This window comes from Plasmopara halstedii, assembly GCF_900000015.1.
Source record: "Plasmopara halstedii genome assembly, contig: Scaffold_2956, whole genome shotgun sequence".
NCBI classification, from domain to species: domain Eukaryota; phylum Oomycota; class Peronosporomycetes; order Peronosporales; family Peronosporaceae; genus Plasmopara; species Plasmopara halstedii.
The window spans coordinates 172,676-183,424 of NW_020189861.1; the positions used below are offsets into that span (position 1 = coordinate 172,676).

Here is a 10,749-nt window from a genome sequence, read left to right on the forward strand (position 1 = left end):
TTTTGCACATTTCCACACCTGTAAATGAGCGTACTCGCAACGATGGAAAGTGTTTACGGTGTGGGAAGCCAGGTCATATTGCCCGGAACAGCTGAGTGTCTTTATGGAGTCGGGAAATAGACATATGGTGCTCGTTTGGATCATTGCGGACGCTATAAAGGGCGTCGATTCGAACGCTATTGAAGGTAAGAAAACGGGAACCATCAGTAGGGGCGGGGCTCTCAACACCCGCTGCAAGGGGTCTCGTAGTTGTCCTGCAAAGATTGCTGCAATCAGCTCAGCAAACTATCGTGGGAGAGGCTCGTTCTCTCCATCACAGTACAAAGACACTTTGAGTTGCAGTGGCACCGTTCTGCATGAAGAAAAAAGGGTTGTGACCAGCTTCCGAGTAATTCATGATGCTTGAAACTGACGGCTGCGTTCTTCCAGTCATCTGGCGTAGATGACTGCGGTAAACTGACTAATGCATCCTCTCCGATGACTTCTCGTATCCGGTTGAGTGCCCTTCAGTCATGTGGAGACAAATGAAGAAACATCTCATTCGTCAACATCTCAGTTGCGGTACTAATGGACCGAGTGGTTCCCCGACTCCTATCACATCCCTCGTACAAGAACAAGAGTATGGCTTGGACTGGAATGCGTGACGTGCTCAACAGCCGTGTCGTCACACGAAGATCGAGTGTCGTTTGAAAAAAGTGCACAAAGTTCTACCAGGTGTAACACTCCCTCAAACATAACACACACGCTTGTGCGATGAGAAAGTGATTCTCGGTAAAGAGCGACTTCATAACTTAAAATAAATTTGCATTTGAATTGAAATGAGTTATGGCTTCCAGCTACATGCAAAAACCCCAAGGGCTCCTAGAGGTTTTACTGATAAAACCTTGAGTGCTTGATTTAATTATTCAAGGTTAAACCTCAGATTCAACTGATATGAGATCGGAGCTTGAGCTTGGAAAGCTTAAAATTGAAAGTATCCAGTGGAAGTGACTGGCTTACATCACCAGTACAGATCTCGAAGTAGAAAGCAGCATTCTGTATCATACAGAATGTCAATAAGAAATCAAGATGCATTTGGGAACAACATACTGTAATCTTCTTTTATTCCACAATGCACACAGAAGGTACCTTCTTGTAATGGCTAAGTGTAGCACATTACAATACAGTCTCATGTGACTCTGTCATTGGATTAACAACTAGCCCTTCAAGTGCATCGGGGGTTGCCGTGATTTTGCACGAAAAATCTTCGACTCGAAGATAACACAAGTATACAGCGCCTAAAGGTTAAGTCGTTCGCACAGCCGCTAAATAACTATACTTGTTCTGTTAATTTAAGCTGACCTAAAATAAAATATTATAACTGATGCTAAAACATTCGTTTCACTATATCCAATAATCAAGTAGTCTTCAATGTTACGACGGACCTCTCTTTTATGGAGTCAAATCGTCTTCATTCAAACCTTTACCTTGGTCCATTTGAATATTCTCAATTACACAAAGTATTTCGTACAATCGTGTATTCTGCACAAGGCGAATACCGCGAACCTTTTTCAGCATTGCTATTTAATTTTAAAGGGTCTATATAAGGTGCGTCTTTAAGAAAAACGCACCTCATCACATGCGTAATTAAAATCACCCAGCTGACAAATGCCTGCCTAATAGTTTATGCAGAATCTGTACACTTATATATCCACTTGACGCCAAATCGTTGCCCTGTTACCCTTTCATTTGCTTCGTCCTGACGACCAAACTTTGCTAGAGTACTGTTTCACCGGTTCGTACGGGTAAGTGCTTGGCTTGGATCTGGCATCCATTTCTTGACAGTGTCCCTCACGTGAATGACGAGCTTACCTTTGCTGACTCAATCTACCAATGCTGTTTTGTATGACCACAATCTTACTTCAAATTTATATGATATAATGCGAAGATAAATGATTTTTAATGTCAGGGCATTTTCGGTTATGCATGATGCTTGAGTAGCACTAGTCTACTCTAACGTTTGGTTGTGAGAAGAGTTCCACTCAATAACCTTTGGATGTTCAGCTACCAGCTTAAATACGCGCTGCAAGTTTTCGTACGAGTCCGCAATGGTCTTAGGAAAGCCAGGGATACCAGCTTTGAAACCAAGCAGCACGCCGTAAATAGCGAGATCAGCTACAGTCAAGTGTGCACCAGTCGCATAGGAACCCTTGTTTCTCGAGATCACTTTCTCCAAAAAGCCAAGTGTCTTTGGTACGATGCTTGTGGACAAATTGGCGCGCATAGCTAGCTGCTTCTCCGAATCTTTCTCACGATACGACGCTCCCCAGAGCAGATTGTTAAACATCTCGTCGATGATCGAAAACAACTCGTCGACGCGGTAGGCAGCTAGTGGAGTAGTCATTGGATATAGACCCGAAAGTTTGCCAGCGTAGCGAAGGATAGCGAGTGACTGCGCGACAATTTCGCCATCTACTTCAAGTACTGGCAGTTGGTGAAACGGTAGCGACGGCTTGCGGGCTACCAATTCTTCACGAGTAATGCGTTCATCTTCAAAATCAATACCTCCAATATGGAGTGCAAGACGAATCGCCTCTGCTCGGCCAGGGTGGGGCATGTAAGTCAGCTTGAGTTTTGGAATATTGTGCGGCAGTGCGTCCCACTCCTTCACCTTTGGATGATTCGCGACTTTGTCGTGAATCTTATTCAACACCTTGTAGCCATCTAGCACAGTAGTCGGGATATAGTCGATCTTTCCGGCGCGTAACATTTTGACCCACGTGTAGATCGCTAAATCGTGGATGAAGACGTCCTTCGATTGAAAGGCTGGTATTTGTTGCATTTTCTCAAGCCGTGCTTCGATAAGAGAAGCATAGCGAGGGATCGTGTCCGAGGCCAGTTCCTCACGGGCTTTCTTCTTTACTTCTTCAGACTCGCTAAACGTGGAGAATACTTTCTCCCCCATTTCGTTCAAACCGTGCAACACCTCGTCAATTTTGAGTGTCAAGATCGGTATAGTCACCGGGTAAAGTCCTGCCATGCGTCCTGCAAAGCGAATCATAGCGTGCGACTGGGTAAATACCTCCCCGTCTACCTCAAGAAGAGGCACTTGACCAAGGGGAAGAGAACCCTTAATGGCCTTAAATTCCGCAAAGCTGATGCGCTTATCCTCAAAGGGCACACCACCAATGTAAAAAGCCAAGCGTATGTCCTCGGCGCGCCCGGCCCCGTCAAAATACGTGACCTTGATGGAAGGAAAGCCGGTCATTCTCAAAGAAATTGTGCGAAGTAGATTGAAGTTGGATACGTGAAGCAAAATGGAAAATAAAAGGTTGCATTCGTTGTATTCTCAAGGTGTTGACGTAATATTATTACTTAATAATACGTATATTATGTATTCTCAAGGTGTTGACGTAATATTATTACGTAATAATACGTATATTATTACGTAATAATATACGTATCCAACTTCAATCTATTATGGGTGAGATGTCGTCAGTGGATTATCTGAAATGTTACTGAACTGCAATATAAGTAGGTAAAGCAACACGTATTGTGATGACGTATCTTTCAAGTTATCCACACGAAATAGTACTAACAGGATGCAATACTCTAAGTAATAGTTACCACGCCAACATTGAAAAAGACTCGCGTAATTTTTTATCATAAAAAGCTTAAGTTGTTCGTTTGTGGCTTATAGATAAATTTATTGTTGTCCAATTTTTTGGAGCTTTGATAGATGAATGCCAACACTCTGGACGACAGTTGTTGCAGTTTTGCTTGGCGTTATTTTTTTTTTTCTGAACTGCAATCCCAAACTTGCATCACTCTGAAACTATACTGAACTCATACGAAGTCTTTTGTCAAAATTGCATAAGCTCAGTACTATAAATGATCTGCATTATCTGAGCTGCTAGCGCGGTGAAATCTGCTCGTTTACAAATCGTTTTTAGGAAGAGCATACTTTCTCTGTGAATCGAGCTCGCAGTTTATGCAGATTTTTTTAGGTACGTTACATCTTTAGATCCGTTAATGGCGCACCAGAAGATGTTCAAGCTATTCGAATACTATGCAGGAGCTTTATGAACTTGAGGTGTTGTGATTTTTAATGAGGATTTGGAGAATAGTGGCAGATGACAAGCCTCTTGTAGCAACTGATGGGGGTGGGATAAAACATCTCTCCCTAATAACTTGGGTGGTGAGCTGAACGATAATAACGGTATCGTTCACTCCACAAATTTTGTCACATCACAGCTAAATTGTGTGAAACTTTGGAGCGAGCCATGCACGTATTCTAAGAATGCATAAAAAATGAAATTGAAACCTAAGATCAATAAGAGAAATGATTTCCGAGCACATCGACTACGTCGAAAGCTAGATTGAATGTCACGATTTTGTGATCCTACCATTGTGTGGTATCGAAAAATGCTTTGATAGAGCTCTTGAAAGAGCAAGTGGAAGATACAAATACAATGGGTACATAGTCTATGTTAATCATGGCAAGCAAAGACTCTTCTCTCGTTGGCTTGCCTTGGCTTTCAACCACAAATTCTTTCCTAACAAACCAACCAAAGCTGACGAAGTGTAGGCTCAACTCGAGCTACTTATGTTGAACATTCCGAATATAACTTAAGGTGAGGCGCATAAGAAGCATTAATTTATTTTGATGCCAAAAAAAGGCAAAGACCGGCAGCAGGATTCCTATACAAAGCGGCATAATCGCAAAGATTATTATATAAAATGCGACTTGTGTCGAAGTAGAAATGCTGCATATGCAAATGAAGTGGCTAGCTACGATAAGTACAATGACGAGGATAATAGGTTCAATCATGCCATCAGAAGAGGAGATTGAGGTATTGAACTAATAGATGCAATGACCATTCGCAAAGATGACTGACCAGACCAAAAACACATTGTGTTTATCCTCGGAGCAAGAGCTTAATTTACTTTATTCTGGAGTGCGATTTGATAGGAATCTTGTAATAAGATTTTAATCAAATAGTATTCATCATACAGATTGTAATCGGCCAAATCACTATTATGCCGATGGGTGGTGAAGTATCAGTCAATATATTCGACGGTCAACACTATTTAAATAATGTCATTGAGATGATGGAGTACGATACCCCTATTTAGGGGCCGTGTAAGCCATGTCAAGCACGTGCTGTAGGGTTTTTCATTACACTCTAACCCGACTCTATGTATGTCATTGAGCCATACATACTTTCGTCACGCCAAATTTAAATCCTGACTTGAAACTTGAAAACTTACAAGCAGAAATTCTCAAGTTTTGTCACACATAAAAGTAGATTTTTAGCCAATTCGACAATTTGGAGATTTATTTAACCCATAGGTGTATTGAAAGTTATGTTTACACAAAAACTCTTATGAGGTCCTATTCTTAATTCTTAGGTTAATCCTCTCTCTGCATACCAAAAAAGATGTCGCCCCCAGAGTGTGGATTTACCAATTATGCCAGATAGTAAGCCATAGGGACAAAATCTTAATTCATACCGTCATGGTAAGCACGTGGCTAGCGAAAAACCGTGAGATTTATCATCATGTGGAGCATAAGGTGATCGTTTGTGGTTCCTGAGTCGTTGTTTAGTTTTTGAGCTTTTACAGATATAAAATAATTGGGTGACAGTTGTTGATGATTTGTTCTGCATTATCGAAATCAGCTTACTCTGATGCCTATATAACAGTGCATCATTTCACGGTACCATCCCGTTACAGTGTCCCGTGAAGATTTCGAAATACCAGTTCGCATTCTTAGGGCGCATATTGTGTCATCAACTTAAGTATACAACGGTTTTGCTTCATGAGTTCCAACTTCATTCTACTATGCACGATTCTTTGTCATCAAAGGTTAGCGTCAGCCTTGAGAAATTTGGTGCCGTTAAGAATGCCCCTCCTTGGTCAAATGCTACTTCTTTAGGTAGACGGAGAGGTATATACTCGACGATTTCCTTTGCAGGGCTCGAGGAAGGACTTTACCCGCTGACTACAACGATCGAGGAAGGGACTTTACCCGCTGACTACAGCGATCGTGGCACTTAAAACTGAAGAAGTTTTGACAGTTAGAACGGAATGGAAGATAATGTATTCTCCAAGTTTGAGGAGTTTGACAAAATGTACTGACAGAAACTGGCCTCGGTTACGATCCCTCGCTATGCCACCCTTCTCGAAGAATAAAATTCGGTTTTCAAAGCTGGACGTTTTTAACTATGAAACTACGTGTCGGTCAAAGCGGTTCGCGCCGGGTGTATCAGCTATGTTCTGGCTATTGTGCTCGATGGCTATAAGGTGTTGAATCAAATCTACGACAAAGTCGCGAATCATACAAAGGTGACGGACGCACTGCCGCACAATGTCCCGATTCTCAAGCTGACTTACATACCCCCTCTGACCGAGCAGAGGCGATTCGTCTTGCATGCTATATTGAAGTTATCGATTTTGAAGACGAATGCATTACTCTTGAGGAATAGGTAGCTCGCAAGCTGTCCCTATCTTTTGACTGCTAGTACTTGAAATAGATGGCGAGATTTTTTGCGCAGTCACTCGCTATACTTCGCTACACAGGTAGACTTTCGGGTCTACATCCAATGACTACTCCACGAGCTGCCCATTCTATAATCGAAGTGAACGAATTGTGGCAAACTGGACGCACCCCAAGTAAAACCTTTAGCAGTCCTGCAATATAAAGCCCGACAAGTATGTCTTGATGACTTCGAGGCAGCTAGGGAAGCTACAGGGCTGCTGTTGCTGAGGCAGCAACAATGATATATTCGATGAAGCACAGGTGCTTGAAACGGAGACAGCTCTGACCTGACAGTAACCAGGGGCTTATCACTGCTGAGCTCGCTGCTACAGTAGCGAGAAAGGTCACTTGGAACATTTTCTTGTGGTATCCAGCTCACCAGGGGTTGCAAAAGATGCTATCAACCGCTTAATTTTATCAACGCCTGGGTGATCTGGCATTTAGATCAAGTACTCAATTACGGTTATTATTCGTCGATTCATCAATGTTGTGATAAGATCTGACTGGATTAGAAGGATTGAAGCCCACGCAACTCATGGGCAGACTGTCCCATCACACTTGGTAGCACTAATTGGTTTAAGCCGAAGCTCCTGTTTTATTAATTTCTGGCTGTTGTCGCCTTCATTCTGATCTGGCGAACAGCAAGAGTCTTGCATAAGAGGATTGTAGAAGCAGTGGGTATTCAATCGCACAACCGTGGCTGTTCAGTTTGGGGAAGGCATTGGATTTTGGAAGTGATTTTGAGCATACAAGATTGAAAAAACATTCGCGACAGAGACGCATGCAATGGAGTAGCAGCAACAAATGCGTCCAGCTTTGATAGAGGCCCAAGTGTAGAGGCCCAAGTGGATCAGGGGGATGTAGATGGAATTTAGGTACCAAAGTGATCACCATTGCGGGTAACTCTGCTGCAAATTGCAAAAGAACGAGAATATTGGGTCTCGCAAGCAAAGCTCAATCCACAAAGAAGGTCATGTATGGACCAAATTTGGATATGGATCATTGCAAAGAGTTCAATATTGAGCCGATCTACTGGATGGCTTGAGAAGACGACACGACCTCTTTTTGTCACAAAGAGCGTTATTCTATCACTTATGCAATGCTGCCATCACTGTGCGTAATCATGGTGTTTGGCCACACACATCCCAACCAGCGTCGGAGGCGATTCCTTTTAGCATATTTGGATCGTGTGCCCAGATCTCAACATAGTTATTTGTGTCGTACACCAACTTTGTATCTAGGCTTTCCTCTAAATTTTGTTTCGCGAATTTACTAAAGAGAATAGGTAAGACGGGTTGTTAAAATCGTAAAATTGAGCAGAAAACAATATTGTCCAACTGCAGGAAATTCATATTACACTTCTGTGTAATGCTATTATTCAAATTTTAGTACTTTTGAATGATGAGAGAATATGCCATTTCGGAAAGATGCTACATCTAGTATTACTTTGAGAAAATTGGTTCCGAATTTATGCCACGCTTGATTTTTTTGTTGTACACTTTGCACAGACGAACTCGATGATTTTGTGAACCAAGGTTGGCTTCGTGTGCCTCTGCCAGAAGCCAAACCGAGAGCTTTTATCGCTTATGGTCCAGCTATATCACGAGAATTGGTGCTGCATCCTTGTGAGCATAGATCACGAGTTGCTCACCTTTCCCAGATACATAGGCTTTTGTCAATCATTGGGCCAAAACGGATAAAACATATTGGCGGTCTGAGGACTTGAAGTGTAACGAGCTACACGTACCCTGGTAACAGAAGTGTGTGTCACACGAGATGGGCATGGTGTGACTGCACCCAAATAAGAATACGGTACGTGCGCTGGGTACCAGAAGATATGCATGTATTAAGATTTACTATGAAATTCTATACATTTAAAATTAGGCGGCTTTGCTGCAGATAAAACAAATAAATTTGCATTTTAAACAGAGGAGTTAATTAACCTCGATATAGGTTCTAACTGCTCTGGGAGATAGCGGATTGCGACCCGCTATACTCGTACTGGTTCTTGTAGAGAACGTAAGGTCGGTGACCTCAATAAAGCTACCTCTAAGCGCAAATTACGGCAGCCCTGCTGCATGAAGTGGTAGTCGTTTGTTCACCTACTATGCGATGCGCTGGCAAGGAACGTTCCGACCTGGCATCTGTGGGATTGCAACCGGTAGGGTGCTGATATTGAATGTTCAGCCCGTCGACGACAGAGCCAGAAAAAAGTATCTCTGCATGAGGCAAGTTGAAATGGCCATAGATTCGGCCATGCTTCTGACGGAGCATCATCGCGCTACGTTTGTGGTCTTAAAGCAAGAAAGTCACACGGAAGAATAGGCAGCACAACAGCTAAAGATGCTTCGCGACTTATATCGCAAAGTTCACCCTTCCTAAACGAGTGAATATGGTGCGCTCAAAGCTCTTACCTATCTGCAAGCGATACCCATCAATATGTCCATGTATACGAGCGATGACCCCTGCAATAAATCAGACCATCCTTTAGAAGCGGTCACAAATACAATTTATACAAAGCGTATAGCCTTAAAAACTGCTTACAACGTGAGTGTCGCGAGGGCAGGATCGGGTGCTGGAAGTGGAAGCTCTATGAGTGTGCCAGAGGCAATGAACCTTGGCCATGCTGAGGCGAAAGAGAAGTCTCTCTTGGCTATCGAGCAGCTTCATGGTACTCTCTAGTGCATCACCTCTGGTATTACTTAACATCTGCACCTTGTGTGCCCCCTTCCCTAGGTACGATAGACTGTCCTGTGAAACAATTGCGGAAGACGTCAACTTCCAGCTGCTTTCTTCCTTCCAATAACAAAATGAGTTTTGTTGTACCTTGTACCTTGTGGTTGTTGTTGTTGGTGTTAACCCCGCTCTTGAGTGAGAGTTTATATTATAGGAAGTGGAGCTAACATCTTAATGTTGTTGGCTGTTAGCATCAGCGTCCCTTGCTATATGGAGAGACCTGTTCGATCAATTTCGTTAGATGCTCGACTGGCTAATGCGGCATACAGAGCTGAAGGTATAGAAAGTGCCAACTGTGCGTCATACGACGAGGGAATTAATGAAAGTGTCGATAATTCTTTTAAACCAAATTGATAGGTTGACAGTAAAGAAAACTGTATCATCATTGGTCTAAATAAAAGGTATGACCTCATCTTAGATATGACAGAGCTTGAAAGCCATGGACCCGTGGATTGACTCCAAAGAAAAAAAGTTTGGTGCCACACAATTGACTCCTGGTAGATCATTAGTAGGTTGTGAGCCTGCCTTTCCCAAAAGTATAAGCACTTCTGCCATGAACACGAAGCCACGATAGCCACATCAATTTGCTGAACACATATCTATTAAAGAGTCTTTAAGTTCCTGAAACTGTGTTAAAAGAAATTGTGGCGGTGTTCCGCGCTCTCGTGATGAGATGTATAAAAGTGCCCGCAAACCGCCACTTTTAAGTGTATCTCTGCTGAGACATGAATAAACGAAAGTATGTCTTTGTTTTTGGCGAGACAATTAATTACCGCTTCAAGCTGGTCTTTCGTGAGATGGGTGCGGCTGAGCGCCGCGGTCTTCTGCGGAAGAGCTAGAATCTAACGTTATAAAAAAATATTTGTCACAATGAATTGGACCGCTGAATTAGCATTACTGTTGGACGCAAACATCGTGCTGAACAGTAAAGCGCTACGCACTTGCGATTGGAGAAATTTTGGTTTTGGTAGTGCTCATGCGCTAGATTTGCGAAACCGTCTGTCAGTCATGACTTTTCTTCGTGAGTACGAAGCTACTCTAAGCTCTAAAGTCCATTCTGAAGCAAACCATTCCTCTGGGGTTGTCAAAGAGGTGACGCTGATGTTACATTTGCTTTTTTCGGGTATGATGTATTGTTGTTTGGAAAAAATAGTTATAATTTGTTTTATATTGCAGGTGAGGTAAGTATGTTGAACTGCCGCATAACCAGACACATACAGGTCCTGCTTCTGAGATCGACTTGAAAAGAATGCGATGGATTGCTATGGAGGTCACAAACAAAAAGAATTGTTCGACCGCTCGATTTAACCGCAATGCTCTGTCAGTTCCGCTTCAAGCGGCTATACGTAACCTACCGTGTTCGGCAAGCTCAGCTTCCGTAATGGCCGGGAGCCCGATGATGTTTAGGCGCAACAATCGAGTTACCACATCTTTCGCTTCCACAGCGGGATCCGCCGGGCGAAAGCCATATTCCACACGAGGGTCAATGACCG

At 42.8% G+C, this 10,749-nt stretch overlaps 4 protein-coding genes across 4 annotated transcripts; 2 read left to right on the forward strand and 2 right to left on the reverse strand.

Annotated features, from left to right (window-relative positions):
* Nucleotides 1-1,987: 1,987 nt before the first annotated feature.
* Nucleotides 1,988-3,247, reverse strand: PHALS_06141 (glutathione s; the record flags this gene model as incomplete). The annotated part of the gene is made up of 1 exon (XM_024719376.1): nucleotides 1,988-3,247. The coding sequence occupies one exon, from the start codon at nucleotides 3,245-3,247 to the stop codon at nucleotides 1,988-1,990; it is 1,260 nt and encodes a 419-aa protein (XP_024584681.1).
* Nucleotides 3,248-3,875: 628 nt separating this feature from the next.
* Nucleotides 3,876-4,479, reverse strand: PHALS_15144 (uncharacterized protein). Its single transcript, XM_036407202.1, has one exon. The coding sequence runs from the start codon at nucleotides 4,386-4,388 to the stop codon at nucleotides 4,206-4,208; it is 183 nt and encodes a 60-aa protein (XP_036263448.1). The 5' UTR covers nucleotides 4,389-4,479; the 3' UTR covers nucleotides 3,876-4,205.
* A 1,344-nt stretch (nucleotides 4,480-5,823) lies between these two features.
* On the forward strand, nucleotides 5,824-6,039 carry PHALS_06142 (uncharacterized protein; the record flags this gene model as incomplete). The annotated part of the gene is made up of 2 exons (XM_024719378.1): nucleotides 5,824-5,917; nucleotides 5,957-6,039. The coding sequence occupies 2 exons, from the start codon at nucleotides 5,824-5,826 to the stop codon at nucleotides 6,037-6,039; spliced, it is 177 nt and encodes a 58-aa protein (XP_024584683.1).
* A 4,087-nt stretch (nucleotides 6,040-10,126) lies between these two features.
* On the forward strand, nucleotides 10,127-10,564 carry PHALS_06143 (uncharacterized protein; the record flags this gene model as incomplete). Its single annotated transcript, XM_024719380.1, has 3 exons — nucleotides 10,127-10,281; nucleotides 10,347-10,437; nucleotides 10,505-10,564. The coding sequence occupies 3 exons, from the start codon at nucleotides 10,127-10,129 to the stop codon at nucleotides 10,562-10,564; spliced, it is 306 nt and encodes a 101-aa protein (XP_024584684.1).
* Nucleotides 10,565-10,749: the final 185 nt, after the last annotated feature.

Bases quoted from the DNA above. Each gene is read 5' to 3' on its own strand.
- PHALS_15144 (XM_036407202.1), bottom strand. From the start codon at position 4,388: ATGGTAGGATCACAAAATCGTGACATTCAATCTAGCTTTCGACGTAGT.